The sequence below is a fragment of the Amphiura filiformis genome, chromosome 5, assembly GCF_039555335.1.
Source record: "Amphiura filiformis chromosome 5, Afil_fr2py, whole genome shotgun sequence".
NCBI lineage: Eukaryota > Metazoa > Echinodermata > Ophiuroidea > Amphilepidida > Amphiuridae > Amphiura > Amphiura filiformis.
In genome coordinates, this window is record NC_092632.1 from 47702006 (window position 1) to 47720292 (window position 18287).

Here is an 18287-nt window from a genome sequence, read left to right on the forward strand (position 1 = left end):
ATATATTGTTCAGGTTTTCCACACATAAACTGAGAAACCAATGTCACTAATCTAAAGGACTTAACAGTTATTGTCAAGTAACAGCTTTCATTTCTTCTTCTTGGTTTCGGTCGACAGAGCGACTTTATAATATGCCACATTTCGTCAACACTTGATCCTGGAACCTAGGATTGATTGCAGATATCAGAACCAGGGATGATCCCCTTCTTTTTTTTAGCTCTGACACTTTAGCGTGCACAAGGATGAATCCTCCTGAACACGGGACCAACGGCTGTACGTGACTTCCGAACCACGGACATCGCACACACACTACCTATATCTGCACATGCTAAGCAGTGTATGTTCAGCAAAGATATCTATCATGGGTGACAGCAAAGATATCTATCATGGGTGACAAGAGCAACAAGACTGAATTGTGAGTTCATAGCCATGTCTGATTTGCTCCACAGCGAAGCCCTCTAGAATTTCTACTTCTTGCATTATTGTTACCCCCAACGGTGTACTAAAATAACATGTGAAAGACTAAGCCTGAAGTGCTTTAATTATGACGGTAACATTTACTTTGGCCAACACTCTTGCACATGCATATAAACTGTGAGTATATCGCTATTCATCTTTAGATCTTATTTATATGTCCAAGCTGTGCAAAAATATGCTCAATAACAATCGGCAAGCTAATACATACATTAATGATAATTATAGGTGCCACATAATATTGATCTGCAAGCTAATACATGCACTGATGATAATTATAGGTGCTGGAATGAAATAACAATTTTCTTTGTTTAACCACATTTGTTTGGCTCAAAATTAAAAGGGGACATAATGTGAACTAACATTTTGCAGACAAACAAATAAAAATCTATTTATGAAAATTGCACATTACTGCTTTAATGAAGTTACTTACAATAGCTATGTATTACATCTGTATTTGCTGGTACTCGAGAACCCGGATTTGCTTCTTCCCACTCTATTAATTTGCGTCGTTTCTTCACCATTGCATCATATACAGCAGCACGTTCAGCTTTTCTACAAATGCACTTCTTACACACCTTCAAGTACTCATTCATGGGTTTAGCTATATTGGGAAGAGAGATAATATTTAACACAGCTTTGATGTATTACTGTTCAACTAACATGTCTTAACAGTGATAGTGAAACTGGGGACACGCATAATACAACTCATTCTGAAACAGATGATATGTGTACTATAGTAGGAATTCCAATTGAATGAACACAGCTTTCACCAGCTGTACTCGAATCGCCATCGTATATATCTCGTATTTCAAACTATGACGTAAACCCACAACCTTGGATACAATGCCAACCATGCTTGGCATGGTTGGATTCACTTCCGTGTTACTCACGCACAGTCGCACAGTGCTCGCAAAAAAATCACCACGCTATTGAAAGCTGCGTTCATTCAACTGGAATTTCCACTATAGAAGAAAAACAACATGCTTCTGCAAATATCTGATATAATCATCTGCAACTCACAGGTTTATTATACTTTGCCATGATGAAATTGAACATAATAGTATGTCATGATTTGATTTTTTTTATTTTTTTATTAAGCACTGTGCCAAACTTCTGTATGGTCCTGTCTCCTGTTGTCCAGCAATTCCTCAATCTTTTACTCGCTCTTGTACAGTCTTTTTCCCTTTCTTTTTTTGTCAGTCTTCCTTTTTTTACTTTTTCCAGCACTTTGTGTCCTCAGGAAAAAGCACTTTATAAATGTTGCTGTCTGTCTGTCTGTCTGTCTGTCTGTATGCATGCAAGAAGGTTAAAGTTCCTTTATCATTACAGTAATTATAGACTTCAGAAACTGCCGGATGCTAAAGACCCGTATCTAGAGCAACCTTAGTTGTAAGGTTATGGAGAAGTTTATTTTTTATTTTACAACAATTCGTTCACATCATGTCCACATGCTTCTTGGAAAATTAATTTCTACTATTTACGCAACCCAAGACCTGATTTCACAAAGACTTGCTACACATCAAGGTTGAAGCCTACAACATAATTCAGCACCATAAATAGGCTTGTATTTGCAAGTGTTTGTGTTATCAGGTCAACATATAAACAATGTAATACATTACATTTCACTGTCAAGTTGCAGGATGTTGACACAAATGGATCAATGTGGTTGTGTGCCAGGCATGTGTAGATTCCCATATCAACAGGTGACAATGAAGTCAGTTTGAGGGAGGCTCTCAATTGTCCATCAACAACTTCCTGTTCTGGCTGATAATGAGGGCACTCTTGAATTTGGTGTCCCATGTAGACCCATGTAATAGGAAGCAATGTGTGGCTAAACCTGCACTTCAGTGTTATTGCTCTCTCTATGATATCTTTGATTCCAGTCAGTTCCTGTGTAATATGAAAATTATAAATCAATAAGCCAGGATAATAATAGGACTGATAGTGAGACTGATAGACAAAAACCTGAAGGTCTAACATCGTTGGCCTGATCAACAGGCAGGTTTATGCAGGAACTAAACACCAACAATTACTGTTTATACTAGGATTTGGCCAGGTAACCTTGTCCTTGCATATGGTCATTTTCACGGTAAAGGGTGTAACTTTTGATTTTTAGGGTCAAAATTTCAAACCACTTAAATATGTTTCTGTTTACTGAAATCATGCATAGAAGCAACTTAAATTCCAGTAAAATAATGTTTCAAGGCTTAAACCTTTTGATTTCTAATAAAAAATTGACATTTCCATAACATTTTGGTTAAAATCTAAGAAAAATGTATTTTACATAACCTCAGAAAATTATGACATGAAAGCTGGAATACATGTGAAATCCCATTCCAAAGTAAGTCAACGGATATAAGTTAAATTTTATACCATGTTTTGCTATGTTTGTAATTGCAGTTTTGAAAATTTTTAACATCAAGTGTCATTTACAATGGAAATTTCCAAACCTTAAACATATTTTTTAAGTTTTAATTGGGTTCCTAAAATAATTTGAATGTCTAACTTCATGTACAAATACTACTTGATGAAAGGAACCTCCACCCTTTTCCTATACCCCAATTCATGACGCACGACCTTGGGTCGTGTGCCATGAATTGGGGGCCAAATGCGTTACATACTAAAAAATTGAACAATTTACATGTTTTTGTACTTAAACTGATGTAATTCATAAACTGTTCAACAAAACCCTATAAAATTATATATCACTATAAAGCTTAAAGTACCAGGAATACACACATACAAACAATTGGTCAATATACAGGGTGCCACAAATGTCATATAGGGTGGAAAAGTTAAATTTTAGTTCAAAAAGTATACTATTTTGTTACTTTCTTATTTACTATCATAAACACCTGTTCTGCTAAAACCTTTTTAGATGTGCTAATAACATTGTAGGCTTTCAAAAAAAGCAAACTTGTAATGATGAGTTATGTTGCCTTACTGAGATACAGGGTGTTCAAAAGTTGTACATAATTTTTATGATTTTTATTACATTTTCAATCAAAACTTTTTTCCTCCATGCCCCACACAAAAACCGGTGGCATATTTGAATTCCTCATCAAATTTCCATCCAAAAAATGTTAACTTTTACAGCATTGGGGTAACTCCATCAAAAATATGACCTTCAGAACATTTCGGACCATAAATGAATACTTAACACAGTGACGTATAGGAAAATCCTAGAACCCATGACACATAATGCAGCACACTTGCAAAAAATCAACTTAGCTTGGAGTAAAACTGGTCACATTTCAAACTAGACATAAATACCAAAACAATGGTACATAATCTATCTCAATACCTTGTTGGGTTATGAAGTTACAGTAAAAAATATATTTGTGAGGCGCTAAAAATCAACATTCCCTATACTTTAACACATGCCTCAACCGTAGGATCCTCACCCGTAGGATCCTCCACCCCTGACTTCACATCCTTTGAATTGCAATATCTCAAGAAGTAAATAAAGTGTGAAGTTCTTTCTTTCCACAATTTGAGCTAGATAAATAAGCAACAAAATGAGACCAAAACTAGTTCAGTACCCCTCTCTATTCTTGAGATCTGGGACAAAACGTCCCGAATAAAATGAAAAAATGTAACGCAAATTGGAGTTATTTTTTAGAATTGGCAATTCAAGCGATTTGTGTTTCGGAGGCTTCAGTTAACAACACAGGTGATCATAAAAGTAAAATATTTGGCTAACTACTACAAGTTGACATAAAAAATAGGTAAAAAAATATCACAATTACCCATTTTCATGCTTTGCTTCTTTAAGTATTGAATTTCAGTTGTGACAAATTATCACAGCAAGTCATTTTTTTTGTTTCGGAGGCTTCATGTTAACAATTGTTAAACATTGCAGAAGTAGTTTTTTTGAAAACAACAGTGTTGGGATCATCTAAGCTGGGTCAGTCCATGTCAAAACAGACTGAGTGTACACCCACCCTCTTGGATTATGCTCTCCTTTGGCTCAGGGGTACCTTTCATGGACCCCTAGGTGAGGTCTGAAAAAATTCAAATTCAATTTCGTTTCGAATGGCGGGCCATCTAAGTTTGGCGACCTTGACCAAAATTGGGAATTTAAGGTGTCCAAATGACAAAGCGCTCTCTTTGAGAGGCATTTTCTTCTTAATTAAATCAGTTGTGACCCTCTTTTTGAATGTGGTCACTCACTGGCTGTGTCTGAAATGCCTAATGCCAAAAAGATTGATTTGAATTTTGTTGGGATTTCAGAGGGGTCAAAATCAGCACTTCATACTGTTCAATCAAATTATCTTTGATTTTGAAGGACCCATGATAATGCCACAGTGCACTTATAGGTCCTAATTATGTTCAGAATGGATTAACCATGTGCCAATGTCTATGAGCAATTCAAAAAAGAGAAATTTCTAGACCCCTACAGAATTTTAGGCCCCCTAAAGTGGTTCAGCCACAAATGGCGCTTAAAATCGGCAAATTTTGACACCTAATAACTTTAGGTGTACACCAGATATGAATTTCTAGTCTTTTGCATCTGAAAGAATGTAGTCTAATGTTACTAGGAACATAAGATTTGTTTTGTATTTTTTGTGTTTTGATACAAAAAAAAAGGTCGTTGACCTATGAACATTTTTCGTCATATCGCCCTGCTGAAAGGTCTGACACATAACAAACTATACATTTTGGAATCCTCATGACCATACGAGTAATTTGATATATTACTTGACATAATTGGGAGCATTCTGAAAATTTGACCCCCATAACCTGTACTTTGCATGTGCATCGTTGCCAGGAAGTGCATTTATGTAGCCCTCAAAAATCCATACAGAGGATTAGAAAGTAGTTTTTTCTTATTACTTGACTCAAGAGCAACTTGAAATATCAGGATAAATAATACAAATGGCTATAAAGTGATCAAAAATATAAAAAATATCATACTAAAATTGGCATTTTGTACAGTATCCTGTATGCATGGTACGTTAGGCAAAAATGACTATTTTGAAAGCGTCAACTTAATACTAAAACACAAAAAATACAAAACAAATCTTAAATGTTCCTAATAACATTAAACTACATTCTTTCAGATGCAAAAGACTAGAAATTCATATCTGGTGTACACCTAAAGTTATTAGGGGTCAAAATTTGCCGACTTTAAGTGCCATTTGTGGCTGAACCACTTTAGGGGTGGCCTAAAATTCTGTAGGGGTCTAGAAATTTCTCTTTTTTTTAATTGCTCATAGACATTGGCATATGGTTAATCCATTCTGAACATAATTAGGACCTATAAGTGCACTGTGACATTATCATGGGTCCTTCAAAATCAAAGATAATTTGATTGAACAGTACGAAGTGCTGATTTTGACCCCCTCTGAAATCCCAACGAAATTCGAAATCTATCTTTTTGGCATTAGGTATTTCAGACACAGCCAGTGAGTGACCACATTCAAAAAGAGGATCACAACTGATTCAATTAAGAAGAAAGTGCCCCTCAAAGAGAGCACTTTGTCATTTGGACCCCTTAAATTCACAATTTTGGTCGAGGTCGCCAAACTTTGATTGCCCGCCATTCATAAGCGAAATGAAATTTGAATTTTTTCTTGTGACCTCACCTAGGGATCCATGAAAGGTACCCCTGAGCCAAAAGAGAGCAAAATCCAAGAGGGTGGGTGTACACTCAATCTGTTTCGACATGGACTGACCCAGCTGTTATTTTCTTGTGTGTATTGAATCAATGATTCTATGTGGCAGATATTGTAGATTTATCACATGTTAATTTTTTCACCCATTTGTTAAGTATGGTGTTTTTTGCATGTGAAGCCTCCGAAACAGGCTTTTATGGGTATCAGTATATTTTTCAAACATTAACCATAATGTCAATTTTTTTTTTAAATTTATGACATTCTGCACATATCAAGTAATAATTACAATGCAGATATCAGTATGAAACACACTAATTTAGATATGCATAGATGATAATTAATTTTATTGTGGTTTCGGAGACTTCATTTGTTTCGGGGGCTTCAATTGTTAACGGAAAGTTTGTATTGGGTCCCATTTTCAAAGCGGTGATATATATCTACGATTTAAAAACATGTGACTTGAGGATCTACTTTGCTACATTTTGATAAATAGATTGGATGAGCTCTTTTATTTATATTTGCACAAGCTTGCTGAACAGTTTGTTTCGGAGGCTTCAAAAAAGTTAACGGAAAAACGGCTCTTTGAAGTCAAGATTTTATAAAAATTTTAAAAGCTTGCAAATCGACTAATTTTTGTTACCCATTTCAAGTTAAGATAACAACTGTTATGAATCAAGAAGAAGTGAAGAAATAACTAAGAATTATGAACCAAAGCTACACCCACAAAGTTTGTTAACAATTGTTAACGGAAAATGAAGCCTCCGAAACGATAAATATCGAAGTCCGGTTCTCAAAAATACAGGGCTGTTCACAATTAAATCAAATGTGGCAGTGTTTACTGAACATATGACTGTACTTTCAGGATAAGAAAAATTATCCATGAACTAATTGAAGAAAACACAGGGTTTTACAAAAATGTTACTGTTTTTTATAGTTTTTCAAAATGGCAATATTAAGTACATTTAAGCCTGCTAAAACTGAACGCAGTAACTCCCAAAGCTGATTATGCTACCCAAGGTAGCTGCTAACTAGATGACTTATGTGGCCAAAAATCATGGAATTCTGTGGCTTTATTAGAACACTACGGATTAAAATGTTAAAAATCCAAAGTTACACCCTTTACCGTGAAAATGACCATATCACAATGTTCTTTTAGATGGTCAAGACCATGGCGAGTTGGACACTTCGATTATCATGGATTATGTTATGCCATAAAATGTTGACATTGTGCAACACTGAATGAATAAATCCAGATGTGCTGTTAACTTTTTAAGAATGGGTTTTTGTTTAAGGTGTGCTGATTAAAAAAAACAGAAACAAGAAAACTTCAGCAGCTCTTTGGTAGGGGAAAAGTTCAGTTCTCTTTAAACAGGGATGCCATTTTCAAAGTAGTCAGCTTTTGTTAAAATCACAGAGATGTATTCCTCAGAAAAATCCATGACAATTATGTGAATAAAAACGCTTTAAAGAGACATTCAGAGATATATCACTACTGAACTACACCATACCCTACATTTGTTGTCTGTTTTGCAGATTAATGTTTACTAAATGTAATAACCCCTACAATGAATAACTAGAAACTGTGTTTTCACGTTAAGAAAGATAATCTTACAACTTAGTCCTTTATTTGGCAGTCAAGTTAGCTCAATCGTTAAGGCGTTCGACTATGGTGCAAGAGGTTGCGGGTTCGAACCCTGGCGGTGCCTATAATATGCTCTCGTGGAAAATTGAGTTAGCTTGAAATTCCCCTGGACAAGGAAGTTACTGCTAATTGTCTTGTTGTAACCCGTACGAAACTCGGGGAGCTGATCCTGGTTGCGATGGTTATTTGTGACCGTACAGCTCGAATGAGCCGTAAATTCCCTTAATTGTATTTTGAGTTACAGTGTAAAATGTGTGCGAAGGTCGTATGCATTGGTAACTTAAGCTGGCGCGACTTCTGCCTCATTTTGATAGTCACAACACCAATCAATAATCCTATTATTGAAAAGGATAATAAGCTTCTACCTTAGATGGCAATAGAATTTTTAATAGCTCTGGTCTTTGTTTGCTTTGGCTAAATCCTGTTCAAGTGGTGCGTTACCAGGCATTGTATTTTGTATCGGTATGTATAACCAACAATTAACAATGAGAGAACTTTCTTGAACCTCGTTGACTTGATATGACCGCCAATCACGACTGTTTGATATTTATTGCCAGCAATGTGGAAAAAGAGACACACGTAGAAACAAAAAAAGCTACCATTTTGTTGAAGGAGCAAAGTTCAACAAACCATAACCCCGCTACTGGATATCGTTTGAAGTCAAATAATATACCATTTTAAAGCTTATGATGTATATTTTCTAATTTTGACCGGGGGAGGAATTTACAGCTCATTCGCCGTGACAGGTCACATTTGTGGAATGTAGGGTCTACGCTCTTGAAGCAGCAAAGTCCCTGATTTGTTGTTTAATGGTTTATGGAATGATGTGGGCCGTAGTGGTCAGCGACATCCTGTTAAGTGTGCTGAGGCTTGTGGATCAACGTCTAGGCGTTGTGCCTGTGCGTAGCGCACTATATATCACTGCGCCTTTTTTTTAATGCCTGAACATCAGAATTAGGTGAACATCCAATATGAAATTTCTTCTTAGTGATAAAATGTCATCGTTCATTCCTGCACTCGCTTTCTTTGTAATGCAAAAACTTGAAATTCAGCAACTTGTGACGCAATACTTGTAGCATCCATCACTTTCTTTGCTCGTTGGTGATACAGACTTCTTGCATCTTGAAAACCTAGTAAGTGGAATTTGCAATCTAATGCGATCTCAAAGATGAACAAAGTTTTGCATCTGTCTTTATATTTTGTTTATATTTCCTGAAAGAATTAGGTGTCATCCCAATTTATAAAACATTTTTAAGTGATTTCACAAAATGTTTTGGTCCTCAATGAATCTTTGAATGTCCTTCAAAAAGGTTGTTGTACTTACTCTGGTCACTACCAGTGGTGCGTTATCATTCTTCTCCGGTGGCTTGTTCCCTAGATACTGTACCACATGTACTTCAGGTTCTTTCTTCTCAGAATTATTTCCTGATTGTACATCTTGCTGGGTTTCCTCTGTTCCTCCTGAAGTACTACTCTCTTTGTTTCCACTTTCTTCTTTAACTTTCTTTTTCTTTGCCCTCTTGCACTTCTCACATTCTAATATGGGTAACTTTGCCAGAGTTTCCTCTATATAAAGAGTGGATAAAAACAAAATTATATGTAGATAAAAATACATATGAGATGAGATTGAGAGGAAAATGAACACACATGAAAAGTGATGAAATTACAAGATATAAAATGAGAAGTGTTGATATGGTGACACATGCTGTAATAAAATGGACAATATGAGACAAGGATGACATTAGATCAAATGAGACAAATGTTGCATGAAATGAGACGAGATGAGATGAGATTGGGCAAGATGAGATTGGACAAAATGAGATTGGATGAGGTAAGATGAGATAAGATGAGATGAGATTGGATGAGATGAGATGGGATTGGATGAGATGATGAGATTGGACATTGGTTGAAATGAGGTTGATTGAGATGAGATTGGATGAGACTGGATGAGATTGGATGAGATGGGATCAGATGAGATTGGATGAGATGATGAGATTGGATGAAATGAGATTGGATGAGATAAGATTGGATTGGATGAGATGAGATTCGATGAGGTGAGATTGGATGAGATGAGATTGGATGAGATGAGATTGGATGAGATGAGATGAGAAGAGATTGGATGAGATGAGATCGGATGAGATGAGATAGGATGAGATTGGATGAAATGAGACTAGATGAGAAGAGATGAGATGAGATTGGATGAGATGGGATGAGATTAGATGAGATGAGATTGGATGAGATGAGATTTGATGAGATGAGATGAGATTTGATGAGATGAGATTGGACGACATTGGTTGAAATGAGGTTGATTGAGATGAGATGGGATCAGATAAGATTGGATGAGATGATGAGATTGGATGAAATGAGATTGGATGAGATAAGATTAGATTGGATGAGATAAGATAGGTTTGGATGAGATGAGGTGAGATTGGATGAGATGCATGAGATTGGAAGAAATGAGATCGGATGAGATGAGATAGGATGAGATTGGATGAGACTAGATGAGAAGAGATGAGATGAGATTGGATGAAATGAGATTGGATGAGAAGATAAGATTAGATGAGATTGGATGAGACGAGATTGGATGAGATGAGATCGGATGAGATGAGATAGGATAAGATTGGATGAACTGAGACTAGATGAGATGAGATGATATTGGATGAGATGATATTGGATGAAATGAGATTGGATGAGATAAGATTAGATGAGATGAGATGAGATTGGATGAGATAAGATGAGTTAGGATGAGATGGGATGAGATAAGATTGGATGACATGAGATGAGACTGGATGAGATGAGATTGGATGAGATGAGATTGGATGAAACGAGACTGGATGAGATGCCATGAGATGAGATTAGAGGCGTGTCATAGCAATTGGCATATCTTTGACTTGTTCTATTCTTTTTTTTTTTTTTTTTTTTTTTTTTTTTTTTTTTTTTTTTTTTTTTTTTTTTATTAAAAACTAAATAGCACATAGAAAACAAACACAACAAATCAAAACAAACAAACAGAAAGCTCACTATTTGTATTCAACCTACCTATTACAGTCTTCCCAACAAAGCATGATGTAGATATGCTGCCTGCATCATTGGTTGCAACACAAGTATACACACCATCATCTTCATGAGCCAACCTATCTATCTGCAACAAGGCTATCTGTTGATTGCCACCTATGTTCTTCTTATCCACAGCACGTATTAACTTGGTATCTTTACACGACTGTAACTTTTTCCCATTATGATACCACTCATGTTTGGCAGACTGCACATTCACAATACATGTGAGCATTAAGGTAGGCGAACCCAATTTGTATGAATTAGGGTTACGGTGGCGATCGGTAAGTTTCTGTGTTGAAAATAAGTAGGCGAGATAAGAAGTTACGTAGAAGTGCATATGATATGCTAAACATTACACAGCCAAATGGCCAGACATTCCAAGAGGTATGTAGTGCCCATAGACAGCTTTTACCATGATAGCCAGCTTAATCTAAAAGACAAAAAATCTGCAACATATTTTGACCTGCTTAACACCCAACATATTCATTTGCAAATTGTCCCAGCAAATCCTCAGATCAGTGGGAGGATTGGCTGGTATACATATAGGCTATGCAACCAAGCAATGTCTATCAAGCCAAAATTATGGACACTATGAATCTTTATGAATAACTCACCTGTACAAAGAGAGGTGGAATGTCCTTATCATGCATAGGCAATGGTGGAGATGGACATCTTGGTGGTGTATCAGGTGGTGGTGGAGGTAATTCCTCATCCTCTGCCTTCCGTTTTTGGCCCACAGATGCTTCCCCATTTTGGCTAGGGGTTGAAAATTGACCCTTAGATGATGAATTTGAAAGTGACCAGACTGATTGGATAGTTGGCAACTTTTGGACTCCTGATACACGCACTTTCCTTTCATGTGGGAGAGATGGATCTGATGGACATTGGCGACACACCTTGTTGTTGTATCTCTCTATGATTGCATTATCTGACTCTGTAAGATTTAAAATGATCAAATGAGCTTTATAAACTTAGCACCAATGATTGTAACATTATTGCTTAAAATTTGGAAAACAGCAAATCCTTCAAATATTTCATAATTTAGACAGACGCTGGGGTCCTTTAGAACATTCCAATGAGTCAAATAGGGCCCAAACCTACGCTAGAGTGAACACGATAATGCGCCTGATATTCTTACACGTAAAAATACAGCCAATTCAGAGAGAAAATCTTGTTCGTCGTATAGGGCCTACTATAGACAATTACTTTTTGTTGGCCACTGAGCTGATTATAAATACTTCATAACGTGTTCCCATGTTGAAAGTTGACAAGATATTTCTACTTGTTTTAAAGAGAACACAAATATGCACACAGTATAGACAATTGAATGAAGATGATTTATTTGTACTAGGATTTCATTTAATATATAACTATTTTATATTTTAATATATATCAAGAAAATAAGAAAATATTGTAAAGGCCATAAATATATGCACTTATGCATAGGGAGACAAACATGATAAAGTTAATCTAATTCTTTTCATTCTTGATTGTTAACCTTTGGAACATTTCACATACATGCTGTTTGTCTCAATGCCTTCTTGGGCCATAGAATTATCTGTTGATCAACATCTTAATTATTTCCTTTCAGCTGCCAGGTTACATATGTTTCTTTGTGTAAACTCGTACAGTGATTTCAATGTAATTTCTCAGTCTTGCAGTCTTCTTAAAAAACAAACGGTATCTCTTCAGAGCCACACAGGCTGAGTCAGCCGAGGAAGGGCTAGAACGTGGTCAAAACTTTACATGATCCTCCGCTAGCTTGACTCCCTCGCATCCAAGCCTGTTCCCCATTGCCCAAGTTTGTGTTATCCATTCAACACACGTGGAGGTTTGGGTTGAATTGCCCGCGAACAAATACTATGCCAGCTCTGCGGGCCTTGCCGGACCCAGTGACTTAAAATGTATGTACTATAATACTAATTTCTAACCTTCAACAGTGACTTGACACATGGAAATTGAACCCTTTTTGGAGACACTTCCGCGTGCAATACATGTGTATTTGCCCCCATCGTCCTGCCACGCTGGAATGATTCTCAGCACAGCATAACGTCTTCTTGAGCTTGTAGACAGCACCATCTCTGTGTGTTTGCATGTTCCTATCAGTTTCTCCTTATGATACCAGCTAACAGATGCAAAAGGGTCATCAACCATAGCCGACAAAATCAGGCGTCCACCGTAATCGACAGTCACATCAGAGAGTCTCTAAGGGAATCAAAAATAGACACACACACACTTCAAGTACATAGGAATTGTTTGCAAATCATAATAAAACAACATTTCAGTCACTGGTTACATTTTTTTTCATGACTGTCAAGCATTAATTTTAATAAAATTTTATTATCAATACCACTGCTTGTAACTCGTAAAACAATTTAGCCATCGCATGCTGTAGTTGTTATTCATTCATGACCTTGTGATACATTTCGTCACTGGGCAGGAAAAACCTCATATGCATATGGCCCCTGAACATGGATAAAGCCTTATAGGTGTAGATTTTATATTGAAGAGGTTGCTTCATCCATGTCCAACTTCCAAGGGCCGAAAGTACATGCATGAAACACCTCATATTTACTTTTAGCTAATGAAAATTGATAAAGCCTTGTCTCAGGTGAATACTTTTTATTGAATGGTTTGCTTCATCCATGTTCAAGGCAAAAGTGCAATGAGATTTTTTCTGGCCAGTGACGATTTATGACTTAACTAATAACAGACTATATGATAACTTATCAAGTGTGAAATATTTGACTAGTGGCAAATTTCATATTATATAATATAATCCTTATTTCTTTTACCAAAATATTGTGCTCATCGCAAAAAAAAGAAAACAATCTGTATGAAAAATATATCACTAATCTAGATGCAAGACACTAAGATAGAAGATGACATACACATTGTGCTGTTCTATTTAAAATCCACACTACCCCTGATTTTGGAAATGTCTTTTTTAAATGTAATTGGTCAAGGTTAATCACTCTGAAACCCATACTCCATCTGTATTATGACTTTACCTGTTAACAAAAAAGGGCCTATATTCACTGGAGTGAGTATTTCAAATGGAAGTTACACAACTGTCTATTCTATTTGAAACTCATACTCCCTCTGTGGAAGACTTGAGCTAAATCGTTCACAGGGGGATTATGGATTTTAAATGGACTAGCCCATTTCAAATACAATTGAATAATGTTCTTACTTACCTTGAGGAACTTGGGAGCTTCCATTTCCTTGACTGATGGTTCAGGTAAATCAGGCATCTGTGCCATCTCAATCTGTAACTGCTGAAATACTTCATCTTGTAGGGAAACAAACACAGATACAAGCATCATTTAAATCTCGCTTCTTAAATTGTGTTTTGTCATCTATACAGATGGCCATGTCCATATCAGCATTCAATTTACCTAGTAGTGTAACAAAGCACCATGCCCCCCCCCTCCATTTTGGACAACCTGCTACATTTCAGCTTGTATAGTAATTTTTCACCATGTAAACATATCTGACATGATCAAGGGGAATGAGTCGCATGTCGGCCCTGGTCGAAAATGAGTTTTACACATGTTTCTAAGAGGACATTTAGAGCTTTCATTAACTGAAACCCCATGTTGATATGACTTTTCTTTGTGAAGTTACGTCAATTTATCAATCGCTGAAAACAATATAAAACAAAAGAATTTTAACACTTTCTTTGCCAATATCTCAAAATCAATATTAGCGACATCCGACTCATTTCCCTTGATCGTGTCACATGTTAATATCATAAGATCATCACCTAAATAATGTTTTCGCTAAACATTCATAAGTAAATTTCAAAGTAAATCAAACCTCCCTATAACCTTTTTTTTGCAATCTACCATATATCCAGTTTTTGAAGAATCTGAATAATCAATTTGCAGTATTATGAGGCCTGTCTATTTTGAAATGATCAAAATATGCCATGTGTTTTTCCTACTCCTGCCCTGCTATACATTGTAGAGAATGTTGGTAATGCATTAGAGGAGGGGGCACTAGGCACAAACTGCACAAATATTTGGGCGTCTCAATCACTACTTTAAAGGACCCACAAAACGTGAACATGCATGCTATGATGTTTTGGTCAATCTGCTGGTGGTCACTTTCTGACCATACATATGACCCAAGTTTCCTCATGCTATAAGGATGTTTAAGGCTATAAGGATGGTTTGGTGAGAACTTATAAATGAACTCCACTGGCTTCCCATCAAACAATGGATTACAAAATGTGTACTTGTATAAAGCACTTCACGGACAAGCACCCAGGCAATCACCATCTGACATCATTGATATACTTCAAATATCTTCACATGAGTTACTCAAAGGCACGCTCAGATGGTACCTCTCTTGTGGAGCCAAAAACTCAGTGTGTTTCTTTTGGTGACCGAGCTTTTGCTGCATATGCTCCCAGATTGTGGAATAAGCTACCAGGCCAGATCAAGATTGTACTTTTGAACAATCAAAAGTATTGAACAATCAAAAGTGAAACAATTCACAAAGCATCTGAATATCCACCTATTACAGGATGCTTATCAGCAGTAGCTTTTGAGCTAATGAGCGCCATTGAACATTTTGTAATGAATTCGGAGGTAGGACATAAATAAACTGATTGATTGTCCCAGTTGAGAACAGATACAGAGGCTGACTCCCAAAAGAAATACACTAAGATCCTGCACAAGAAAGTCATTTCATTTGCATATTGCAACTTGGGAATAAGTGATACAGTACTACTACCACCTCATGAATTTTTAAGTAAGCTTTATGCTGGTTTCATAATTTCCAGTCGCTTGCTGCTTTTACAACGATTTTGCTTCACTGCGTAGTTGCACCAGAAACGCTAACGGTGACCAGCAGCAAGCCGATATATTGATCAATCCACCGCTTTGCCCAAAGCGGCAGGTCGGTAGGAGTTGATTTCAAATCAATTCAGGAGCGGTGGTGCTGCTATGACATAAGAGAAAAGGATCAATTTTTGGCCAATGCGCACAGAGCTGCAACATTTGCTTTCAGAGTCATGCTGCTGCAGCTCATGTGTGGCCAATGCTTGCTTACTAAAGTGCAAGTGGCACAATGAAGCATCCTGCCACTTAGTATCAAGCAGCATGCAGTATGAAAACAGATTAAGGGTTAGGTTTCTGATTATTTTGTACGATTCACATTGGTATGGGGAGGACATTTTAAAAAGAAGAGCAGCAACGACATCACTTGCATTACATTCCAGATGTTAAATCTACATCATATGCAAAATTTGAGGAAATTCGCACAAGTCCGTTTTATTTTAGGGCCATTTGTCTATAACTGGTCTTTACATGTACCCTATGGAGAGAGTGTCCGTTGAGGGCGCTATAACCCCCATTTTATGAACAAAATGTGATTTAAAAAAAACGGACTTGTGCGAATTTTCTAAAATTTTCCTAGTATGTAATATGAAAATGTAGAAATATTATCAAGTAGTTGCCTAGACTATGCCATAGTCGAATTTTATTAAAAATATGTTATTATTAGTCATGATGAACCCATTTCGTTGAACTCAAAATTATACTGATGTTTATTAAAATTAAAGTATTCAATAGTAAAATGGTCATAAAGAGTTAAAAATATCAGACGATTAGTGACAATAAAAGTAATTGAATGCAACATTATCTTGCATAATTATAACGGCTCGCTTTAATACTAAACAATTCTGATTTTGGAATCTACCAGTTTATTGATAGCGAACCCCGAAATTTCGACTATGAACTTTGAATTGTAAGCAGAACTTTACCCCCTGGACTTTGCTCTCTAAAAACACACTGTCAAGCATACTTGTTTATCAGTCCATTAACCACAAGTACTAAGCCGGACGCACTAGATGTTTGATGAGAGATTAACTTTCGGCGTCAACACAAAAGCGCCGCAAATACCGCGAGACAGTTGTTTACGGTGTAGTTAATGGTAATGGCGCGGGCCCAGACGATTTAAACCATAGCGAGGTATGGGCAACCAATCACAAGGCAGATCCATTTAAAGATGCATTACATCATGGACAATTTTAGTTAGGCCATCCATAGAGTCCTGTGTTAAAAATCTTAACCGCAAGGCAATGTCAGTAGTCCACTTGGGAAGCTAACAAACAGAGGGAGTAGGGTGACTGATCAGATGTGAAAATCTATCAATTGTGCACACATTAATTAAATCAGAGTTTTAAGCTTAAATACAATATCCAGAGTATGCACAATGGGCAAGTGGACTACGGGGTAGTCTAGTAGTTGCCCTATCTGCTCTTCTCCGAAAAAATAAAAAGTCCTATATCTCAATGATAATGATGCGATGAAATGTAAAATGCACAGTGCACAACTTACCATGAACAAGAGGAGATTTGGGAGGCTCTAACCCCATGGTGCATTTTGTGCATTCACCCACCTCCTTAGGATCATCTGGATTTGGCCACTGACTACCATCAATACTGATACTGCTGCTGGCATCTGAATGGAATCAAAGGCAAGTTTCAAGACAGGAAATAAATCGATTTAAAATGATCGGTACCCATCTGTTAGACTGACACACCTAAATGCAAAGTTAGATACGCTTGAAACAGCCTTGGTGTGACATAAAGCAGATTATATTGTAAGATAGTACATAAACACATATACTCTTGGTCATTTTAAGTTGACCAAATTGTACAATTGGAGGAGACAAGTCTTTCTCATTTATAGAAATTCTCATGCAGTTAGTGTGTCTTGTAAAAAATAATACAATTTGATTAGTGGCTAAAAACATTATGACACATAAGTGGATAGTCATATAAGACAGCGCACGCCCTGCCACACAATGGTAGCACGCTTGTTGATCCTCAATGATTGCGCGATAATGCATTCACGTAATACATGTGCGCAAACTAAGAAGGCGGTTTAGATGTTTGTGACAGTTTCATTCATTTAAAACAATGGGGATGTCCTCACAAAAGTAACTTTATATTTTCTGGAAAAAAGCAGTTTTTTAAATTACATTTAAACTGAATTAGAATGAGAATAAAATATTGGCCAGCTACACATGTGTACATCCCAAAGTCATCCATTGAGATTGGCATGATTCTGAGTGCAGTGTATCGTCTGTCTTTGGATGCAGACAGCAGTGTATCATAGTGCTTACACACCTGTAGACTTACCTTCATCTTCACGAGACAGAATACAAGATGTGGATGATGCAAACAGTCTCCTATTAATTGCTACACATGTGTACATCCCAAAGTCATCCATTGAGATTGGCATGATTCTGAGTGCAGTGTATCGTCTGTCTTTGGATGCAGACAGTAGTATATCATAATGCTTACACACCTGTAGACTTGCCTTCATCTTCACGAGACAGAATACAAGATGTGGATGATGCAAACAGTCTCCTGTTAATTGCTACACATGTGTACATCCCAAAGTCATCCATTGAGATTGGCATGATTCTGAGTGCAGTGTATCGCCTGTCTTTGGATGCAGACAGCAGTGTATCATAGT

The 18287-nt window shown here is 36.7% G+C and overlaps 1 protein-coding gene across 3 annotated transcripts in view; it reads right to left on the reverse strand.

Moving 5' to 3' along the window:
- LOC140153262 (uncharacterized) overlaps positions 1–18106 on the reverse strand; it is a 36290-nt gene extending 18184 nt beyond the window's left edge. For all 3 annotated transcript variants that reach the window (XM_072175966.1, XM_072175965.1, XM_072175964.1), the window contains exons 1-9: positions 17948–18106; positions 17142–17264; positions 13992–14086; positions 12726–12999; positions 11409–11728; positions 10777–11083; positions 9062–9303; positions 2097–2367; positions 908–1078 (exon numbers count right to left, since the gene is read on the reverse strand). In XM_072175966.1, coding sequence (XP_072032067.1) covers positions 908–1078; positions 2097–2367; positions 9062–9303; positions 10777–11083; positions 11409–11728; positions 12726–12999; positions 13992–14086; positions 17142–17264; positions 17948–18050 — 1906 coding nt within the window. In that variant the 5' untranslated portion in view covers positions 18051–18106. The remainder of the gene's footprint in view (positions 1–907; positions 1079–2096; positions 2368–9061; positions 9304–10776; positions 11084–11408; positions 11729–12725; positions 13000–13991; positions 14087–17141; positions 17265–17947) is intronic.
- Positions 18107–18287: the final 181 nt, after the last annotated feature.